We start from the raw sequence: 21,523 nt of genomic DNA on the forward strand, positions 1-21,523 counted from the left end.
GAAATTGGGTGAGCAAGACTTTTCACCCAATTGTCACCTGTGGCTTCAAGAAGTTATAGCATGTGCACCATCCACACTCCCATAAAATATCTCAGCAGACAAGCTAAGCCAGGTTAAGGATAACCGACAGATCTCAAACCTACTGATGACTTAGTGATAGGTGAGAATTGGCTCTAACAACCATGATTCTAACAACCATGAAAGCAGCTGAAGCAGACACTGTGGAGTGCTTCAAAGTTGGTCCACCCCTGAAGATGCCAAGGTCATCCACTGCATCCCAGGCCACTGAGTCATCCCGATTTTTGTCTCACCACGAGACTTCGGTGATTCAGGAAGAGAGAATGAAGTTGAAGAGTTTGTACAATTGTGCTTCAAGCAAGAATTAGAACATCATTTCATGATGTCATTGGTTCTCTTCAAAAACTAAGGATAAACAATAACTGGGAAGTTGGTGAGAGAGAAGAGATAGGCATATTTTTAAAGTAAACTTTAGGTTAAACTCAGCATTAGTGTGATTGAATACAAAAGAAATCATCAAAAAAAAAGGAAATTAAATCACTAGGAACTGATAGTCATTTAGCTATGTGATAAGAAAAAAAATCAATAAAGGAAACTAAGTCATTAGAGATAATTATGAATTGAAAAAGGAAATGAAAGAACAACTTGCCAAACTGTTCCTTATTTACAAAGATCCAATTTTTATAGGTCATCAAGTAAGATGAAGCTATTACTGACTGTCTGTCTGCTAAATACAAAGATTATCACAAAATGAGAGAGGGATGGTATGTTCCTAATATTTCTCCTTCATCTAAATTACAACTTGTTTAGCTTCACTTTCCAAGCTTCCCAGTTGTTTGCATTTCCTTACCATGCTATTATGTAGGCCAATATCTAAAATGGTCTCTTCCCTTTGAAAAATCAACTTTCATTTAAATCCAAATGGGAATCATTAAAAAGAGGGAAAAGGGGCTTTTAGACAATTTCTCAAGAGAAACAAAGCACGGAACAAAACCAACAACAAATAAGAATCCCTTTGTACTAAATGAGCAATACATTGCTATATGGCATATGGCCATAGAGAGGAAATGCTTGATTGGTAAACAAAGGCCTTGTATTTGCTCAATGCTGACCATACTAAATGGAATAGGCAAGTAGGCCGATCTTTGCCAACTCAATCCAAATGCTTTCCTCTATTCAAATTCTAGAACCAGAATCCCAATTTAAAAGTACAATGCTACTTGAATTTTATAATTATAGCAGCTTATATTTACATATATCACTTAAGAGTTTACAAAACTGAAGATCAAATCGGTAAAACTAAATTGCCCAGAGTCACACAGTCATTTAAGTGCCATAAAGGGTTCCAGACTCAAGATCTCCTGACTCCCAGTTCAGTTCTCTTTCCACTAGAGTACTAACTGCTACATTAAAACATTAGCAGTATGCATTGGAATAATAATTCCCAACTTTAGGAAATGGGATTCCTCCTCCCCTTTAAAAAATCATCAATTTTTTTAAAAAGATATCTCTTATTTCCAAGTGTAACCTGACAAGAGTTTTTATTATAAAGAACATAAAAGAAAAAATGGTAGTTTGACAAAACTAACCAATATTCCATACCTATAAACTTCACCAATGCAAAGAGGGGAAGGAGAGGTAATCCTTCTCTCCTTTTTTGAATATTATAATTACATAACACTCACTTTTGATTTTCTCTTGCTGTTTTTCCTTGCCCGTATCTATTGTCACTGTGGATATTTTCTTTCTGACACTGCATAGTTCACTCAGTATTAGTATGCTAGTTTTCCCAAGCTTCTCTGAATTCTTCATAGTTGTTATTTCTTATGGTATAATAATCCCATTACATTTATGTCTCACAATTTATTTAGGCATTCTCCAATCACTGGGCACCTACTTTATTTCCACTTCTTTTAGAACATCAAAAGTGTTGCTATGAATATTCTGGTACACATGGGCCCTTTCTCCCTATCTTTGACTTCTTTGGTTATATGTCTAGTTGTTGGATCTCTGGGTTGCAAATGTACAGCTTAATCCTTTTTTCAAGGATAACTTCAAACTGTTTGCTAAAATAGTATGAACAATTCATAGTTTCACCAATAGTGTATTACGGTGTACTTCTTCCCATAGGCCATCTAATACTATTTCCTTCTTTTGGCTTCTTTGGCAATTTTCTGGATATAATGCAAACCTTCATTTCTCTGATTTTTAGTGAATTTGACTTTTCTTTCAATCAGATCTTTTGAAAAGTATCTGTTCTCAAAAGATCACTTATAAATTGGGAATAATTCTTAGTCTTATATATTTGTCCCTTAATAAAGATATTTGATGAAAAGATGTAACCCCCTATTTAATAATTTATCTGTTACAAGGGAGGATAATATAAAGAAAAGAAATACAGGGCAGAGAAATATATTTGAAAATTAAGGTGAAACAACATGACTGACATGGTAATATATTTTATATAAATGAACATGTTTAACTTATCATAAACTGCTTATTGTCCAGGAAGAGGGGGTAAGAGAGGAAGAGGGAAAATTTAGAAGTCAAAAATTTTTAAATGAATGTTAAAAATTATCTTTATACATAATTGGGGGGAAAGAAATTAAGGTGATAAAAAACCAAAAATGATTTTTTAAAATTTCCTTTTTACATTAATTGCTTGGATTTTATTCATGCAAAAGTTTTTCAATGTCATAAAATCAAAATGATAAGTTTTACATTTTGTCATTTCTCTTTTTTTTTTGGTTATGAACTTTCCCATTACAACATGATTGTATGATTCCAGATCTTAAATGTCAGCCATGAACCAATGGCTTCCCCTGATGGTTCTATCCTTTAGAGTTCACCAATCCATAACAAAGATCCCTCTAATAAGAGAAGTCAAATTTACAATATAATTCAACCCACTTGGGAAATCAACTTGAAGGTCTCAGTGGTAACCAGGATTGAAATTAGAAAACTACTAATATATAAGAAAGATATAAAAAAATTGCATGAGTTCAAATGAGGACTAAATCAATTACCTCCTTTATGAGCTCTTATGTAGTTACATTTATAGAAAGAAAAAATTCTGTTTGAAGGATAGAAAAGATCTATCTTGTGCTTGAAATATATAGGAAAAACTATGAGCAAAGATGGGGAAAATATAAATTTTTGAGTGGGGAATTATAGCAAGAGGTACAATTTGACTGAAACAAATAATACAGAGAACACAGGGAACATGAAAAAAGCTGTAGAAATGAAGAAGCAGTAGATAAAAGAAAGTCATGAATGCCTCGCTACAGAATTCAGACCTTCATTCTAAAGACAAGAAGAAAACACTGAAGGGTTTTGAGCAGATGAATGATTATTGAATGTATATAAAAGAAACATTTGGCAACCAAGGTTATTAAGGACAAATTAGAGGAGCGAGAAAAGCTGTAAATTCAGGTGGTTGCGAATGAGTCCTGGGCCAGACTGCTGACTGTTAAAAGAAAGGAAGAAATTGATTTAAGAATAACTTAGACTGACTAAGTCTTTTTTGACTATTACAAATATACAAATTTAAAAAGGACATATGAATAAAGATGCTATCTACATCCAGAGAAAGAAGTAATGAATCAAATTTTGTAAAGAATAATTTTAAAAATAAATATCTATTTGTGTTTAATGATAACCATCTCTAGAGAGGAAAGAAAGGAAGAAAAAAGGAAAAAAATAAATTTGCATCATAACCTTGTGAAAAGAAAATGACAAGTCAAAAATAAAGGAGGCTTTGAGGATTTCAAAGTGTTATAATTGGCAGAAATAACTACGTCAAGAGGAAGTTCAAATATATAACTATTGAGTATCTTCAAAACTCAACAACATGCAATAAGCAGTTGAAATTTTGATATGAGCCTGGGAGAAAGATGGAGATTTTGAGTCATCTGCAAAGAACTCATTGCTGAAACTCAGAGGAAAGGAGACTACTGCAGGAGACTGTAATAATGATAGTTGGAAAGTCTGAAAACAGAACTTTGGGCAATGTCAATGTTAAGGAGTTAAAAAGAAGAAATGGAGAAAAAAACTTGAGAGTATGGCATCATGGACATCAGTGGACATAGATCGCAAATGACTAGATTGACAAAGCCTCTCCTGACAATACCTTCCATTTGTTTTTGTGTAAGTCTTTGCATAATATATTGTCTCCCCTGACAGAATGAAAGAGCAAGAACTATTTCATTTCGGCTTTGATAGCTCTATTACTTAGCAAAGAGCTTGGTACACTGTAAGTGCTTAATATATACTTGTTGACTGAGAGATAGACCTGACTCCCTATTCCTGTGGATTCAATTCTGGACACCCTTTCACAATGATCAATGAGCTCTTATTTTTAGTGTTGTCAAAGCTACTAGGAAACTATTATATCCTGTCTTCAGAGAAATAGCTGTTATATATATATATAATTATATAATTACTTGGGGATATAGGTTCTTGAGAAGAGGATTCATTAGGCATATTTTCCCAGTTCAGAGAAGCAGCCTGGCATAGTGAATGGACATACAACCTTGCAATCTGGAAAACCTAAGATTCAATCTCACCTCTGACACTTACTTACTATGTAACCCCTGTACAAATCATCTAGCTTCTCAGTGGCCCAGGTAACTCTCTAAGACAATAAATAGCTGAACAGATGCCAGTCTTTACTGGTTGAGGAAGCTGATGCTACAGCAATGAAAACTCACAAGTCTGATCTCTTCCTGACACAAATTTCGAAAAAAGAATACCTGTTGAGCTTGAGAGTTATCAGTCCGTTATATAAATGACTGCATGACACTTTTTAAAAAATGACTAAAAGTAGTGCCCCTGTGCCCAGTTCCATGTTACTAGGGTCAAATCGGAAACTGTGAAGTAATTAGAAAGTAGAGGCCAGACATTCTGCTTTGGGTTTTTATGACTGAACTGCCAAACAACTCCTAGCCAACTTCTCAGAAAACTTTCAGGCACTTTCTCAAATTCCAGCTAAACCATCAACTATGTGGCCCTAGGGACTAAACAGCTCACAGGGTGGTAATGGGATATAAAAATCTGCTAACTTGAGGTCAGTGGCCTAAATTCAGGGGTGTGAAGCTGCAGTAGTAATTTACCACAGATAAAAACTTCTTGAAAGTTTTGATAGCTGAGAACGGATTCCTTCCTGGCAAAGGATAACTATATCAAATTAAGCATTAACCCTCTTAATAAAAGGTGATAAGGAAACTCAAGGAGGTAGCTGCCTTCAGAACCACAGAGAAAAAAAAGTATAAAGAATTTTTTTCTATATAAAGCCCATTATGTGTAAAGATAAGAATTCAGTTAATTTAAAAGCTAAGTCTGAACACATAACAGGTACTTAGATGTTCAAAGATTTAGAGCTGGAAAGGAATTTATTGGAGACTGAATACAACAGTTTCATACTCAACATTATTTATTAACTAGCTTATCTATTCTTTGATGAGAACAATGGTATTATAGAAAATGGTAGGCAAAATAGAATTAATCAAATAGAATTTATTTCCTTTTAGTTCTTATGCCTAAAATCATGATATGTAAAATGCTAGGTTGACAAGTTTAAAGGCAAAAGTCACTAAGAGTTCAACTACAGGACTGTTACTGATACATATCTAACCCAATGCATCCCCACATTTTATCTCAGACACAATACCTGTGAGGAACAAGAAACTGTGTGGGCAGAGGTTTCCAGCTCATAGATATTACCCCTACCTTACACATTCACACAAAGTGAACATACCTCACTCAATTCCCACAATACATCTCCTCTCAATCAGGAAATTTCATATGAAAAACAAAAAAAAATATATTGAATTTTTAATTTTTAAAAGTGGGTTCATGGGTAATCTTTGTTCCATAGTGTCTATAGCCCTTGTTTCTATACCCTGCTCTGGTCCTGAGTTAGTGAGGCTGATCAAACTGCTTAAGGCCAGATAAATCACTGAAAGGGAAAAAAAATTACGCCCACATCATGCAGGTGTTTGCTTGCCTCAGGGCACAATTTAGAACATGTATGTACAAGTCAGCTACATGAGGGTACGAACACAAAGAAAAGGCACAATTTATAAGGCAATTTTGTTAAAAATGAGCCCTAATGTTTCTGTGACTCAGTTTCCATATACAAAAAAGTATACCTGACAATAAAGACTTGAAGATTTTTATATGAAATCTTTCCAGGTCTAAGTTTTCTCTTATATAAAACTGGCCTGGACAATCTCCACAGTACCTTCCAGCTATAAAATTTTAAATTCTAGAATATTCAAGACAGGCAAAATTTTAATGAAGCATGCCTACTCCATAGCTGAGTAAAGATTTAGGGCCCTGACTTCATTTCCTTCTGGAATGAAAAGAAATAATAAGAGCCTTTGAAAGGCATTTATCAAAGCCCCAAAGCTGTAGGGAACTGACCTTCTCCCGTAATGTTGGTGAAATTGCTGCATTGTTAAAGTTTGTTTTTGCTACATGTGGCATATGGGATATTTTTTTAAAATCTATTTTATAGATCTGAAATAATGGAATTTCAAAAATACACTCCCCGAAGGGAAAGACCTTCAAATGAAAACCTGTTAGGTGGATGGAACTAGTTACCTGAACAGTTTATTTATTTACTGGGTTCAAGACCTGTTGAAAATCTCAGCTATGCCAAATGACCTGAGACTAAAACCTGAAGAAATATAAACTCTGTAGAAGATCTAAGTGGGCCAGGAACACAGGCTTTTAAAATTTAAGGAGAAGTTCATTCATTGAAGCCCCTTTCAGAGAGGACAGAAAGGAAATAGGGACTCTTCTGGAAAGGGAGAGGCAAGAAAACCTATGACTTCTCTCATGGCTAAGAAGGAAAAAAAAAAAAAAGACCAGATATGAGGCAATAATTGGAGAAGTTTAACCTAAAGTACAGAACTAGCAGTAACAGTAGACATGACCAACCAAGATTGTAACAAATAGGACAATGAAGGAGTTTAGACTCAAATTCCTTAAGAGCTGCAAGAACTGATTTTTTACTTTCTTTGTATCCCTGGCTCTTAGCACAGTGCCTAGTACATATTAGATAAATGTCTGACTAGCTAAAAGGTATTCCAGAAACTGAGTGGATGCCCATCAATTGGAGAATGGGTGAATAAATTGTGGTATATGAGTATTATGAAATATTATTGTTCTGTAAGAAATGAGCAACAGGATGATTTCAGAAAGGCCTGGAGTGACTTCCAAGAACTGATGCTGAGTGAAATGAGCAGGAACAGAAGATCGTTGTATACTTCAACAACAATACTGTATGATGATCAATTCTGATGGACGTGGCCCTCTTCAACAATGAGATGAACCAAATCAGTTCCAATAGAGCAGTAATGAATTGAACCAGTTACATCCAGCGAAAGAACTCTGGGAGATGACTATGAACCACTACGTAGAATTCCCAATCCCACTATTTTTGTGCACCCGCATTTCTGATTTCCTTAACAGGCTAATTGTACACTATTTTAAAGTCTGATTCTTTTGTATAGCAAAATAACTCTTTAGACATTTATGCATATATTGTATTTAATTTAAACTTTAACATATGTAACATGTATTGGTCAACCTGCCATCTGGGAGAGAGGATGGGGGGAAGGAGGGGAAAAATTGGAGCAAAAGGTTTGGCAATTGTCAATGCTGTAAAAATTACCCATGCATATATCTGGTAAATAAAAAGCTATAAAATAAAAATAAATAAATAAAAAGTATTCCAGAAAACACCGCCTAAAAAGTTTCCCAATTAGTGAATAAGGCACCTCTAAGGTCAGATAGGAACCACAATCAAATAAAAGAATTTCTGAAGAGTAATAGAGAAAAGCTCCTCCCACGTATAAAGTCAGGATTGAGGTGAGATTTTTCAAGAACCCTTATTCACTAAGGGTACTACAGAGTTATAAAAGTATTCGAGATAAATTTGGCCATATTAGAATTTCCTAGTCATTAGATGGTGAGTTCTTAGGGAGGGGCAACTGATTTTTTGCCTATTTTTGTATCCTCAGTGCTCAGTACAGGACCTGGCACACAGTAGATGCTTAATAAATGTTAATTGACTAATAAAAAGAGGTTGAGATAAATATTCAGACACAGTTAATACTGGTTTCTTTAGCTAGGCTGCTTCCTTCTCCCCTCTTCCATCCCTTTGTAAATCTTTGGACTAGGAATTTCTTGAAGGGGAAGGAAGAAATTGAGAGAACATTTATATCATAAACCAATAAATATATCAAATAAGTGTGACGAATATCAAAAAGATACAAAAAACTAAAAAAATGAAAAAAAAAAGAAGTCCTTGATTTTGACCAGTAACCTAAGAGTTTGAACTCATATTCAACCTTAAAATGCTTTCTGCAAAGGATTCCATACATCAGTCAAAGTCTAGCTCCCTGTATATTGTCCTAGAAGGACAAGGCTAAGTGTTAAAATTCCTTGCAGGTTTATTGCCTTTTCTTTTAAGCTGCTGTCTGTTTTCCTGTTAAGATGAGCAATAAAATCCTTCATCAAAACCCCATTTTTAAAAGGGGAGATAATGATTTAATGGCTAATAGGGTAGGAGAGAAAAGAAAACTTGCATCTCCTACTCCAAGAAGATGGAAGAGAAAAACCCAGATAGGAAAATATGGTAGGAGTAACTGGAACACAAACTTTGAGTTTTTTTAGTTTTAGAAGAAAAATGTACACAAGATGTATTTCTCAATAGGTTCTCTAGATTCATGGTTTTCTAACTCATTACTGTGTCCTCCAAAAGAGATGAAAAGTAGGTCAGAGAGAGGACTTGTTCTAAAGTGATCTAATGAGTTAGATTGCTATATTAGAAGCTACTAGAAATCTATATACAAATTACATAGCACTTTATACAATTTTATACATAAAAATAATGAAATAATTCACTAGAAAATGTTCTTGAAAAGAGAAGATAAATAATTATTGAAGTATAAATTTATCTATTGAAAAATACAGTTTTTGTATACTTGCATTACCAACAGTCTCCATATTGATACAAATTCAATTAAGTTAGGTATACTCCAAAGGGCAACTAACTAATCTAACACACCAGAACTCCACAGTAACAGATTATTATAAGGATTTAAATATATAGCTATACCCCAAATTAAAAAATCCCCTGGAAACAAAGCTCTTTTATATGAAGTCAACTGTTTAAAGGAAAAAAAAACCACAAAGAAATTTTCATAAATCATGTAAAGCAGAGGTGCCTCCCTTCACAGCTGCATAATAAAATTCCCTCAGTGCATTGCTCCTATCTGTCCCTGCCCATTGGAAGGTTATGATAAAGTGAGCCTTCTCTTCCCGTGGGTGGCAATTGTCTGTATTATTACTGCATGCTCAAAGTATTGGAATATTACAAAACTAAAAGATGCAATTCAGGACCACTCCCTAAGGAAGGGAGGGCAGAGACCACCAAGGAATATCATTAATCTTTAAACATAGGAAAATATGTATGGAGAATGTGCTTGGGCTGCTAGAAGCTAGTTTGCTCACTCATCCTTGGTATCTCTCACCTGATATTTAATTGCCTTCTAGACCTTTGGAAATAAAGGAGGGAGAGGAGAAAATGATCTCTTCCTATTGTTGTCTCCACTCAACCTCTACTAGAAAAATGGACCACTTCAATTAACAATCTATATGTGGGGTATGGCTATTTATTAATTAGCATAACACTTTTGCTGCAAAACTGATGTCCTTTGGAATTTAGAGAGTAGGTAAGCAATGACTCTCAGATCTGGCAAAACTTAAAATGCAGATGATACAAGCATGGGGGTAGAGCTGAGCAAGCCCAGAGCTTGGAAAAAGAATGAGAAATGTCACCTCACCATGGCAGCAATAATGGGTGGGGCGTTAAGGTAGTTCTTTTTCCTTCTCTTTCTCTCTCTGCCCCTTCCAACTAGGCCAGAGAGCAAGTCCTCTCTCTGACCTACTTTTCATCTCTTTTGAAGGACACAGTAATGAAAAAATAATAATAGCTAGCCTTTATAGAGTATTTTAAGGTTTTTAAAACATTTTATAAATATCTCATTTGATTCTCATAAGAACTCATAAGAACATATGAATTCTAAATACATAACTGTTTGATAAATATTTTTTATTATCTACTATGTGTGAGGTACTGTTCTAGATACTGGAAATAAAAAGACAAAAAACAAAACAGTCCTTGCCTTTAAAAGAAATTACATTTTTCTGGAGTTTATTTTCTGAAGAACATAAAGGTATTATTATCTCCATTTTACAGATGAAGAATATGAGACATAAGAAATGTAGATGATCTCTCCAGGACCAAAGAGTAAGTTAATATCATTGGCAGGATTTAAATTCAGGCTTTCCAAAATTAGTCTAGCACTCCATCTGCTATATACCCTATTACATTCCAGAAAAGGGAAAACTTCCGCTTACAGCATACAGCAGTTTCAGTCATCCCAGCACTGATGGAAATGCTATATTTAAATTTTAAAAAATAGTTAATCCTGTGTTCTGAGAAAACCACTAGCAAAAAAGAAATTCCTAGGTTTAAAAATGTCATTGTCATTTTGACTATGACAAAAGTTTAATTTAATTCAGAGGTAAAGAAGTTGAATTTCATCTGCAAAAAGTTAAATTTTATCCATGGTTAGTAAGCATGCTAGATTTTATTAGGGAGTAGACTACAGGCCAATTACTGATACAATATCTCTTAAGAAGCTTAAACTAAATTATGATAACGTCATCTTTATAAACTTGACTATCTAATATTTCTCAATATTATTTTATTTTTTCTAATGCATTGTTGGTGCAATTGTGAACTGATCCGACCATTCTGGAAAGCAATTTAGAACTATGACCAAAAGGCTATAATACTGTCCATACAGCTTTGATCCAACAGCATCATTGCTAGATCACTATCCCAGAGAAATCATAAAAAGGGGGAAAGGACCCACATGTATAAGAAGATTTATAGCAGAGATTTTTGAAACATAAGGGAAAGTCCATCAATTAGGAATGGCTGAAAGTCATAGTATATGAATGTAATGGAATCGTATTTTATAAAATATGATTTCTGTTTTGTTTCTCATGCTTTTCCCCTATTGTTCTGAGTGTTCTTTCACAACACAGCTAATGTGGAAATGTTTAATTTGTATATGTATATTATATGTGTATGATTGTATATGTATAACATTTACAGACTGCTTGCTGAATTGGGGAAAGGGGAAGGAAGGGAAAGAAAGAAAAATTTGGAGCTCAAAATCTTACAAAAATGAATGTTAAAGCTATCTTAGCAAGTAATTAGAAAAAATCAAATACTTCTAAGTAATATCAAATACTACTAAAAATTATATAAGTATATTATTCTATTGTGGTAATGAATTTTTTCATCATTCCCTAAAAGAACATTTAAACACCAATTAAGAAATGTGTCTATACCTGAGCCAGAAGTTTCTAGGCAAATCCAATGACTTTTCTTCCCTCTTCTCCCAAACTTCCAGACAAACATGTTAAATTTTCTAGCACATTTGAGAATATTTTCATTATTATTTTCATTTTTCCCTACTACACTCTATTCTTTTCCTTCTTATCTACTTCTGGGTATGCCACACCTCCAGCCCCAAAAGCCATAGCCACATAAAACTCAGAAGAGAAAGTGCTCACCACCAAAGTCCTTGGGACTGTGGAATGATTCAACATCAGAAGTAGAAATTACTTTGTCATTTGCATTTGGCATTAAAGAAAATGGGTCCTAAATTCTCTGAAATCTTTCCACATAATTCGTAGCTGATACCTCTGGTATGGATTGTCTTCCCCTATAGAACAGGAGCTTCTTTAGAGTAGAAACTCTCTTACATTCCTATTCGTATCACTGACACTTTGTACATGAGTACTTAATAAACATTTGAATTCATTCATTCATTATCTTCCATGTTAAAACACACCCCTGTGTTATCTTTGTTATCTCAAGTTGTAGTTATGAAGTTTCTGACAAAAAAAGTCTACTAATGAAATCCATTAATCCCATGAAACTTAAAAGTATTATGCAATAAAATTCCATATAAATAGTTATGTCCTGCAAGACAAAATATGTAAAATAGTCTTATCCTTCCTCATTATCTTAAGAATCAATCACATTATATGTGTTTAGATACTAACATTTGGTTTTAACATTTCCTACACATTGTCTAGGAATTCATAACACTTCAAAACATCAATGCAAAGCACTGATAGAAGCAGAGAGAGCTGTCCTCCTTCTCACTAGGCTCACTCCATATCTGGCACATACTTTCCCCAAATGGGAAAGTAATTAAGTGTTTGGTTTTAAGGAAGAATTTCCTTTCCATTACTTCCAACTCAGAGAAGGCTGAGTAAATAGATATGCTACTAATGTCAACAAAGGACTGAGATAAGCTGAGATGACAATGTCATATGAAAGTTGAAACCAAGATTTGCCATTACAGACAAATTATCCCAGCCCATAAGTCCGAGTTTAATATGTTCCTTAACCCTTCAGACTGAAAGGCTGACATTCCAATTAACTATTTATTATAAAATAGCAAATCAGCATAGTGGTAGTACAAAGGGCAACTAGGTCCGGTGTCAAAGTTATGGATATAAATCTTGGCTCTAACAGCTTCCTATCTGTTGCGAACTAGGCAAAGATAGAGATATGCATGTGTATGTGTGTGTGTGTGTGTGTGTGTGTGTGTGTGTGTATACACACATATATATATAGTGTGTGTATATATATATATAATATGCATACTACATAGTAGTGCTTTTTCATTAAAACTTAAGAATAATAACTGTGAATATGGCCTCTCCGATACTCATTTGGACTCTCAGAGATCCAACTAAGTAGTAATTTACTTTACACTATAATATTCAATTTGAACACAATAGTTATCACTAAAGTTTACTGAATGAATAAATTGAGCACCCAACAGATGCATGCCCAATATGAGCCACAAAATAATATGGCAGCTATTTCGGGCTATAGTAAGAGCATAACTTCCAGGAATAGGGAGCTGCCAGGCCTATTGCATTTGCTCTAATTAAACCTCATTTAGAATGCTGCTTTTAGTTTTGAGTCCTGTAGTTTAAGAAGGACAATGATAAATTAAAGAGTTTCCAAAGAAGAACAGGAATGGTAAGTAATTTAAGTCTATGTCACATAAGAACCAATTTAAGAACTAGAGTGATGAAAAGATGGGGGAAAATATGGAGAAATATTAGCTTCCTTTTAAGTATCTGAAGAACTTCCATGTGGAAGAAAAATTATCTTATTTTTCTTTAGCCTCAAAGGGCTGAAACAGAAGCAATGGCTAAAAATTATAAAGTGGCCAATTTAGGCACAAAGTCAGGAAAGATTTCCTGAATTAATTAGAGCTTTCCCAAAGTAGAATAAGCTGGCTGAAGACATTGTCAAATAAAGGGTAGGAAAACTACTAGTCAGATATGTTATAATGGAGTTTTCTTCAACATGTGAACTGGACTAGATAACTAGAACCCTGAAACTCTCAAATTCTATGATATGGAAAAGACACTGGACTAGAGGCTAAGGGATACGAAAACAAAAATTGAAAAAGCTTCTGCCTTCAAAGACTTTATATTTTACTGAAAAGTTATAAAATGTACATAAATACAAGATAACTTGCTGATGAAGATAATAACAACAACTGTGGAAGAAGAGCTAAACTGAGCTCAGAAGTAATAAAACATATCTGAGGGAGAGATCAATAGGAAGCTCATTTCACGAATACAGAACTAATTACCTTGTGTAGAAGCAGAAAGGACAGAGGTGGAATGGAGTATTCAAAGCACAGTTAGTAGCAGAGTCTGGCTGGAGCACAAAATGAATATAATATAATAATGTGGAAGAAGAATGGAAGGAGCCAGACTTTGAAGAGTCTTAATTGCTAAGCTGTTTATACTTTATACTAGAAGGAACAGAGTCTTAGTCCAGATTTTCTAATTGTCCTATGAAATCCTTTCCAGCTCTAAAATTCTGAGACTGGATATAATGCTTTTTGTCCAAGACACATAGGTAGCTGACAGAAATATATGCAATTCAAAGCCACTCTCCAAGATATAAAGGATCAAAGAATAAAAAAATTACTTAAAACCATATGAAACATTTTTTCAAACTACTAAGAGAAATACAGATCAAAACCACTCAAGTTTTGCAACACGCAAGGGAAAAATGACAAAAATTACAGAAGACTGAGTTACTATTGGATTGGTTATGGAAAGACAGGTATATTTAATGTATTTTGTATAGAGCTATGAATTGATTCAACCATTCTAGAAAACAATTTGAAACTATGCTAAGAAAATAACTAACATTCTCATACTCTACAACTCAGAGATCTCACAATATTCCACTATTGGCATATGTTCCCCAAAAGATTAGACAGAAAGCTCCCATGGATAACAAAATATTTAAAGCAGCATTGTTTGTTGTAGCAAAGAACTATTTAAAAAATGTCCATTATCTGGAAAATGGCCAAGAAAATTACACTTATATAAATGTAATGGAATTTTACCATAATATATGAAATTATGAATATGAGTACAGAGAAGCATGGGAAGATTTTTGTGAACTGATACATAAAAAATAAGCAGAAGCAAGAAAAACACATGCACAATAACAATAGCAATGCTAATGGAAAGAATATCAACAAAACAATCAAAACTGAATTCTGTGAAATAATAATAATCAAGAATGGACTGAAAGAAGAAATATAAAAAGATATCTTCCTCTCATTCTTTACAGAGGTGGGGGAATAGGTAGCTATAGATGTGAAATAAAGTATTGTTAAGGACCATGCCTAAGTAAAGGGACAGGTCAATTCTCCGAAAGTCTCCACAGCTGTGGATCATAACATCTGAAGGAGTTGCAGGGCAGCCTTTGCTGACACAGGTGTTTTTGACTGGGAATGAGATAAAGTGGAAGCAGAGGGAAGAGGAGAGAGGTCAGAAAATGCAACAGCCTCTCAGTGGAGAGATCAGAAAACAGCAACTACCTCTCAGTCTCTTAGTATCATCATCATGCTCTCACATGAAGAGATCCATTCTACAGGTCTGAGTTAGGCCTCCAGCAGCCACTGGCAGGTAGCTCCCGCATCACAACAGAGTACAAATGTCAGACTTTTCAAACGTAGGTTAACTTTTGTTTCATGTTTTTCTCTTTTTAATGAGGAATGATTTTCTAGGACAAGGGAAAGGAAATGTAAACAATATAAAAATCTAAGTCATGAAAAAATTATGCTTTTAATAACTTTGCAGAAACTATACAGATGTTTTCCAACTAACTTTTTTACATGAGTTATGTATGTTAATATTTTGATGGATCTGTGGTTTACAAAGTACTTAAGATTCACTGTTTTATGTGATGTGGGCATTTACTACAGAATTCAACCCATCCATGCCTTCTCATGCTTTGAAGCTCCTTACCAAATCTAGTCATGCAACCCAGGAATTTTGTGGGTGAATGTATAATTGACAAAAGTTAGTTGTCAGCTGAAGTGAATGTTAGGGATCTTAAGTGTAATTTAATTATGTCTAAACAACAACAAACAAATCGGTAAGAATATATCTCAAAATGTATAAAGAAAGTCAATGGGGAAATAAAATTGAAAATATGCCTTTTTATTTTATACCCCACTACATTATTATGCACTTATATGTTGCTTTTGTATGCACTCATATGCACAACATATATAATTGTTCCTTAATTCTTCCTTCCATCAGTGTTTTGTTTGAGCTCTTGCAGAGGAAGAAAGGAAATTTCACTTCCCAGGAAATTTCACTTCCTATGTAAAGTCTGTATAGAGTAGAAAGAGAAACATTTGAACCTAGAAGACCTGAGGCCAAAGACTCAATCAGCTACTTGAGTAAATTACTTCTGAGTCTTCTCTCTAAATGGAAAATAAGGAGTAACAAGAAGGGAGCAAAAAGTCCTTTTCTGTGAGTGTGGAGGAAGGCAATTAGGGTAAAGTGACTTGCTCGGGGTCACACAATAAGTGTCTCAGGTCCTCCAGGATAGGTAATTTATTCACTCCCTAATTTCGCTTAACATCAAGTCAAGTCAATCTTGACATCAAGAAGGCTTGCATTCAAGTCCAGCCTCAGACACAGTAGCTATGTAACCTTCATCAGTCTCTTCCTCTTAGTGCTCCAGCTCACTTTTTAAGACCTAAAGCTAGAGAACAGTTGTTGACTTGCACTAGTAATAGAAGTTTCCTGGTCCAGAATTCCCTACAACAATAAAAGCTCAGTCCAAAGAAACTAAAAACAAACAAAAAACTTGGAATAGTGGTACTTGTACTATCAAATTCACAACTTGAATTAAAAATCAAATGAGTGTCTATATAAACTGACATACAAATGTCAATTATAGCATATAATAGAATGGTCACTTAATTATGCTAATTCAATGAATAAATGTTTTTAAATTTAATTAACATATAAATGTAGGCTGATATGGGGAAGAAAGTACAGCTCCCAGAGATGCTTTCATCAAGATTGGATCAAAATGAACAGTTAATCTTTAAATACTGTTACTCTAAGCTGGTACAACCTACATACTAGGCTACCAACTAATAACTGTGTATTTGGTTTTTTTCTTATTTCCATAAAAAAGATTATGCCTATAATTATGTAATCTAAAAGTCTGGTTTGGGTTTGGTTGTTTTTGGTTTGTTTTTTGTTTTTGTTACAGTCTTAATCCAAAGATGTGGGTTGTATATTTTAAAACACAATTGCTTATTAATCCTTAATAATTTTAACATATTTATAGATTGGAACTGAAAAACCTTAACTTTGAAGTTTATTATTGGCCTTAATGTGGGACAAAAATGGGAAGTGCTGAAAAATTTGGGTATAAATATGGTGACAATTTGCTTAGTGTTTTTATACAATTAGAGTCTTTGGCAAAATTGTATAATCTTGTTCAAATATCTATTGCCCAAGACACTAAATAAGAATATTAATATTCCAAATAAGCTCAATGGAATACACCCACCCATTAGCTCTTAATCTTCCACATACTATAAAAGGACATGTTTTAATTCACTTGGGGAAAACCATTTCCAGCACCTATATAATCTTTTGCATGAAGTTGCTTAGTAAAGGTTTGCTAAATTGTTTCATTTAATATATGGATACCACTCCCCTGTGTGCTTTGTATAAACAATTTCAATAGTGCAAAACAAGTCACCTGGGTCATATATCCACTCCATATTTTATTACAGATCCATCAAATAAAACTTTTAAATTGCTTTTGTAAATGAAAATTTGTAAAGTATAATTTTATTTTTCTGTTTCTCATATTAAATTATATATTAATTTATTGTTATATTAAGTCTTTATTATGAAAGTATATTAATAATATACTTCTGTACAATCAATCTCATCGTCTTGCAGCCAAATATACATGCTATGTGTCCTCTGAACCCAAGGTAATTTTTTAGTAACAACACCTTTGTAAAACAAAATAAAGTGGAAAAGGAAACAAACAAAAAGTCAAACTGTCTAAAATACAACTTCTTTCAGGTAACCATAAACCAAGCAATGGGAATAGAAGATCTTCATCTACCCTCCCAGAAACTTGGGGGAAGGAGTTTTACTTTAAAGCATTTTGCTCTTTGACCAAAAACTGTAATATCTCCTTATTTGGGAAATAAAGAATAAGGAAATCATAAATAAATGATGCATAACTAGCTCTGTTCCAGGAGAGGTTGTTCAAAGATTGGACTGTTTCCCACACTTACCCCTAATCACAGGAGTTCAGAACTTAACTGGGAAAAGTTTTTCTGAACCTAACAATAAAGCTAAGATTACATTATTTTTTTCATAAAAATCTTTTGACATGACTAAGCAAAACCCACATAAAATAACATTACTTTTACTTTACTGTTATGTTTTAAAATATTTTTCAAACCTGTAAAATTCTCATTTGAAAATTGAACAAAATCTCATTTTTAAAAGGAATGGGAAGGGACCACTCATTCCATTTGAAAAAAAAAAAAAAAAAAAAAAAAGATTCCCTTCAAAAATGGAATTTGGTAACATACCCTAGGAAAACACTACAAGAGCTGGAAAGAGACTGAAAGATGCTTAAATTTCCACTGTGGAACAAATTCTGACTTGGGGGTGGGGGAAAGGGAGGGGAGACATGGGATGTCTGCCATAGGGTGGGAAAAGAAAAAGACAGGCCAGAGGGGAAACACCCTAACAGGGAAACCCAAGCAGGTCCCTAGCTTTTGAAATGGGGAGGGTCAGGAAAGCTAGCCAGAGAAAGAGAGAGAGAGAAAGAGACAGATATCCAGAAAGGGATATCTGAGTAGGTTATTAGCCACCTGTTACATCAGGGAAAAGCCAAGAAGGCAATATTTAATGGTGAGACTAGACTGGCATATGTGGGAAGTTAATGTGTCTAAAATACATTTTAACAGGCAGAAAGTTACTGACACTGAAAGTTGCTGCCACCAACTGGGCATCACATAATTTTGAAACTACCTGTTGTCAGAATCATTTTTATTCCATAAGACCAGCAATTTCATGGAAATTGCACATACATGGGCTTTTGTTATAAACAAGAAGGTTCTGAAATAGAAACCTTTAAACTATTGAATTGTATAAAATATCAGCAATTACCAAAAAATATGGAAACTTTTCTACTACTGGAAATGTTTATGATCATTCTTGACTCAGGGAATACATTTAAAGGTCTATTCAACTAGAATTTTAATTGCAGTAGAAAGTAAAATTTTCAAATATATCCTTTTAAAGTCAGCTTTTAAAATACTTGTATTCTACTTTACATTTTTATCTAAAACATATTGTTTGAAAACTATTCAAAATTAATCATTCTAATCTTTATTATACAATAGAACCTATAAGTATCTCCACAATAATAGCAACAAATAGTAAAACTAATTGTGTAGGATTCTGACCTTTAAAAAAAAAAAAAAAAAAAAAAGGATTTATAACAATGATGGTTCCTAGGGACTTCTTGGCATATTTTTTTTTTAATTAAAAAGTCAGTCTGCCTAAAAGGAGTCAGTGCCTAGTTTCTGAAATGTTAATAGTTTCCATTAAACAACAAAAGAAAACAGTGTTTAGTTTCAGTTCTCAAACTATGGACCTGGATCCCCAGAGAGAATATAATTGTTAAGGGCAGGATATGGACAAGAAAGATAAGAGTTCTGATCAATCTTGATGACCCCGCTGAAGACTGACATATTCCTGAAGACTCTATTACTTTCACAAATAAATAAAACCATAAAAAATGTACTCTGAATAAATTAAACCCTCTTAAATATTTAAATCAACTTTTAGATCCATGTGATTTAAAATTGTAATATCTTACACACAGATCAAAAATGTAGGGGAGAAATGAGGTTGGAAAAAAGTTCATATGCCATTAAACCTGGTCATATAAAATTATTATCAGGGTAAATTTAAATTTCATCATAGTCTCAACAGTTGAATTGTTATCATTAATAAATTCAGTGGGAGCATGTTAATCAGTGGAATTTCCTGGGTTTAGCATCCAAACATTTTGGATATGACAAAACCCTTGTCTAAAATCTAGCACTGAGCCAGTAACAGTATCTAGAATTCAGAAGTGCCAGTTTAACTGTTCATTCAAAATTGTGATAGCACATAATGAAAGCAAGCCAAAGTAATTTCCCATCTACATACTAGTGCACCTCCCCATATACGGCAAGGTCAACCAAGTTTATAAGTGATATATAAGGACTATAATGACTATGGCTAATGCTAATAATAAGAGTTTGAATGATACCTAAATTATAAGGAACTTTACAGAAAAAAAATCAGTGTATAAATATCTAAACATCTAAACCTATATTTATTTTACAGATTGAGATTTAAAAAGAATATTTAAAAGTTATCCAACCTTTCCAGTCTCAGTTTCTCCATCTGTAAAATGAGAGTTAGACTATATAACTTCCAAGGTTAACTTCTAAATTCCAGTTCAAAAATCTATGATGTTATGATCTAGCATCCATGGCTCTGCTTACATATGTACCTAAGCAGTAAGAGGTAGATAGATGAGTTTCTATAATTAAACTCAAAATCAACAAAACTTTTGAAAGTAAATATTTTCTGTAACAAAGATTCCTGTTGTAATAGGTATTAAAAACCTACATACGATTATAAGCACACACACATATAGACAATATATAAATATATACTTTATATGAATACACAGCTAATTTAACAGTTGATAGCATCTTTGCTATCACAATTTAAATTGACAAATTCTAGCCTAATCATTAAGAAAAGTTCTCAAAAATACCTTTGTGTTCCCTATATGATCATGTTGAAAAGCAATGTTACTTAAGTAACTCAGCTCTTGCACTTCCAACCGTAGCTTTTAGGTAAGACAGGTAAGATCATTTAATTCTGTATCCTCCCTTTTTTTCATTTTCCTTCTTCCCCTAAATATAGTACATCCGCATAGAGCAAGCCAGTGAGAAACTTTCCCCTAAACAATAAGATCCACCCATCTCAGGCTCAGTATGGAGTCTTGTTCCTTATTTCCACAGAGAACTTCAACCCACCCACCAATGGGGTCCCCTGGACTCAGCCTTGGATTTTGACAAGGACTGGCCTACACTCTCTGGTCCTCTCTACTAGCCCGATTCGTTCTAGCCACTACTGTCTAAAAAAGAAAAGAGAAGCCTATTTCAGACACTCGAAAAGGTGACACAGATACAAGTTAAGTAACCTTTCAAAGATCAGCAGTACCCAACCCTTCTTGGGGCAGAGACTCTGAAAAGATCTCACTTTCAGCAATCAGTGGTAATAGCCTTTCCTGCGCCCCCCTCCCCCCGGTACTTTGAGGTTTCCTTTGGATGGAAGAACTCAAAAAGGGAGACAAGGGACCGGGTGACACACAAAACAAGTTAGCCTATCCAGTTACCCTTTGAGCGCATCGTGTCCTCCTCCGCCTCTTCTCTTTGCCCGGCTGGCTCTGGTTTCCTTCACATTCCCTGACTCCGAATTCCCTTCAGCACCATGGCTCGTGTAGGAAGACAAGAGCACTGTAAATCCCAGGGCTAGCTCCAGCAGACCCCCTCTCCGCATGGTGCCGATCAGCCGCGGGCTCCCTCCCTCCCTCCTCCTCCTCCTCCTCCTCCTCCTCCTCTTCCTCTTCTGCCTCCTCCTTCTTCTCCTGCTGTGCCGGGCTGGGGCTGGGGCTGCTGCTGCTGCTGCTGCGCCCCTGAGCGCGCAGCTCTGCTGGGGCTCCTCTCTCCGCACGGCTCTTTCCCCTGGGCCCGAGCGCCTACCGTCACCCTCCAGGCACCGCCTCTCTCCCGCTGCAAGCAGCTCCCGCCAGCTGAACAGAAGGGCAAATACACCAAGAGGGAAAAGGAATTAAAATTCCCGGGGTTGTCCCATCCCTAAGATACCCTCCGCCCGGGGTACTGACAGTGCCGAGCCAGGGAGGACAGATAGGTCGCCCGCAGCA

General features: G+C 34.7%; 1 protein-coding gene across 2 annotated transcripts in view; it reads right to left on the reverse strand.

Moving 5' to 3' along the window:
* The window catches only part of FBN1 (fibrillin 1), a 267,909-nt gene extending 246,744 nt beyond the window's left edge, over positions 1-21,165 (reverse strand). The window contains exon 1 of one of the 2 annotated variants that reach the window (XM_074294433.1): positions 20,975-21,163. In XM_074294433.1, coding sequence (XP_074150534.1) covers positions 20,975-21,138 — 164 coding nt within the window. In that variant the 5' untranslated portion in view covers positions 21,139-21,163. Of the gene's footprint in view, positions 1-20,974 lie in introns of both variants that reach the window. The other variant, XM_074294434.1, reaches the window with a different exon arrangement.
* Between the last annotated feature and the right edge of the window lie 358 nt (positions 21,166-21,523).

This window comes from Sminthopsis crassicaudata, chromosome 2 (assembly GCF_048593235.1).
Source record: "Sminthopsis crassicaudata isolate SCR6 chromosome 2, ASM4859323v1, whole genome shotgun sequence".
NCBI classification, from domain to species: domain Eukaryota; kingdom Metazoa; phylum Chordata; class Mammalia; order Dasyuromorphia; family Dasyuridae; genus Sminthopsis; species Sminthopsis crassicaudata.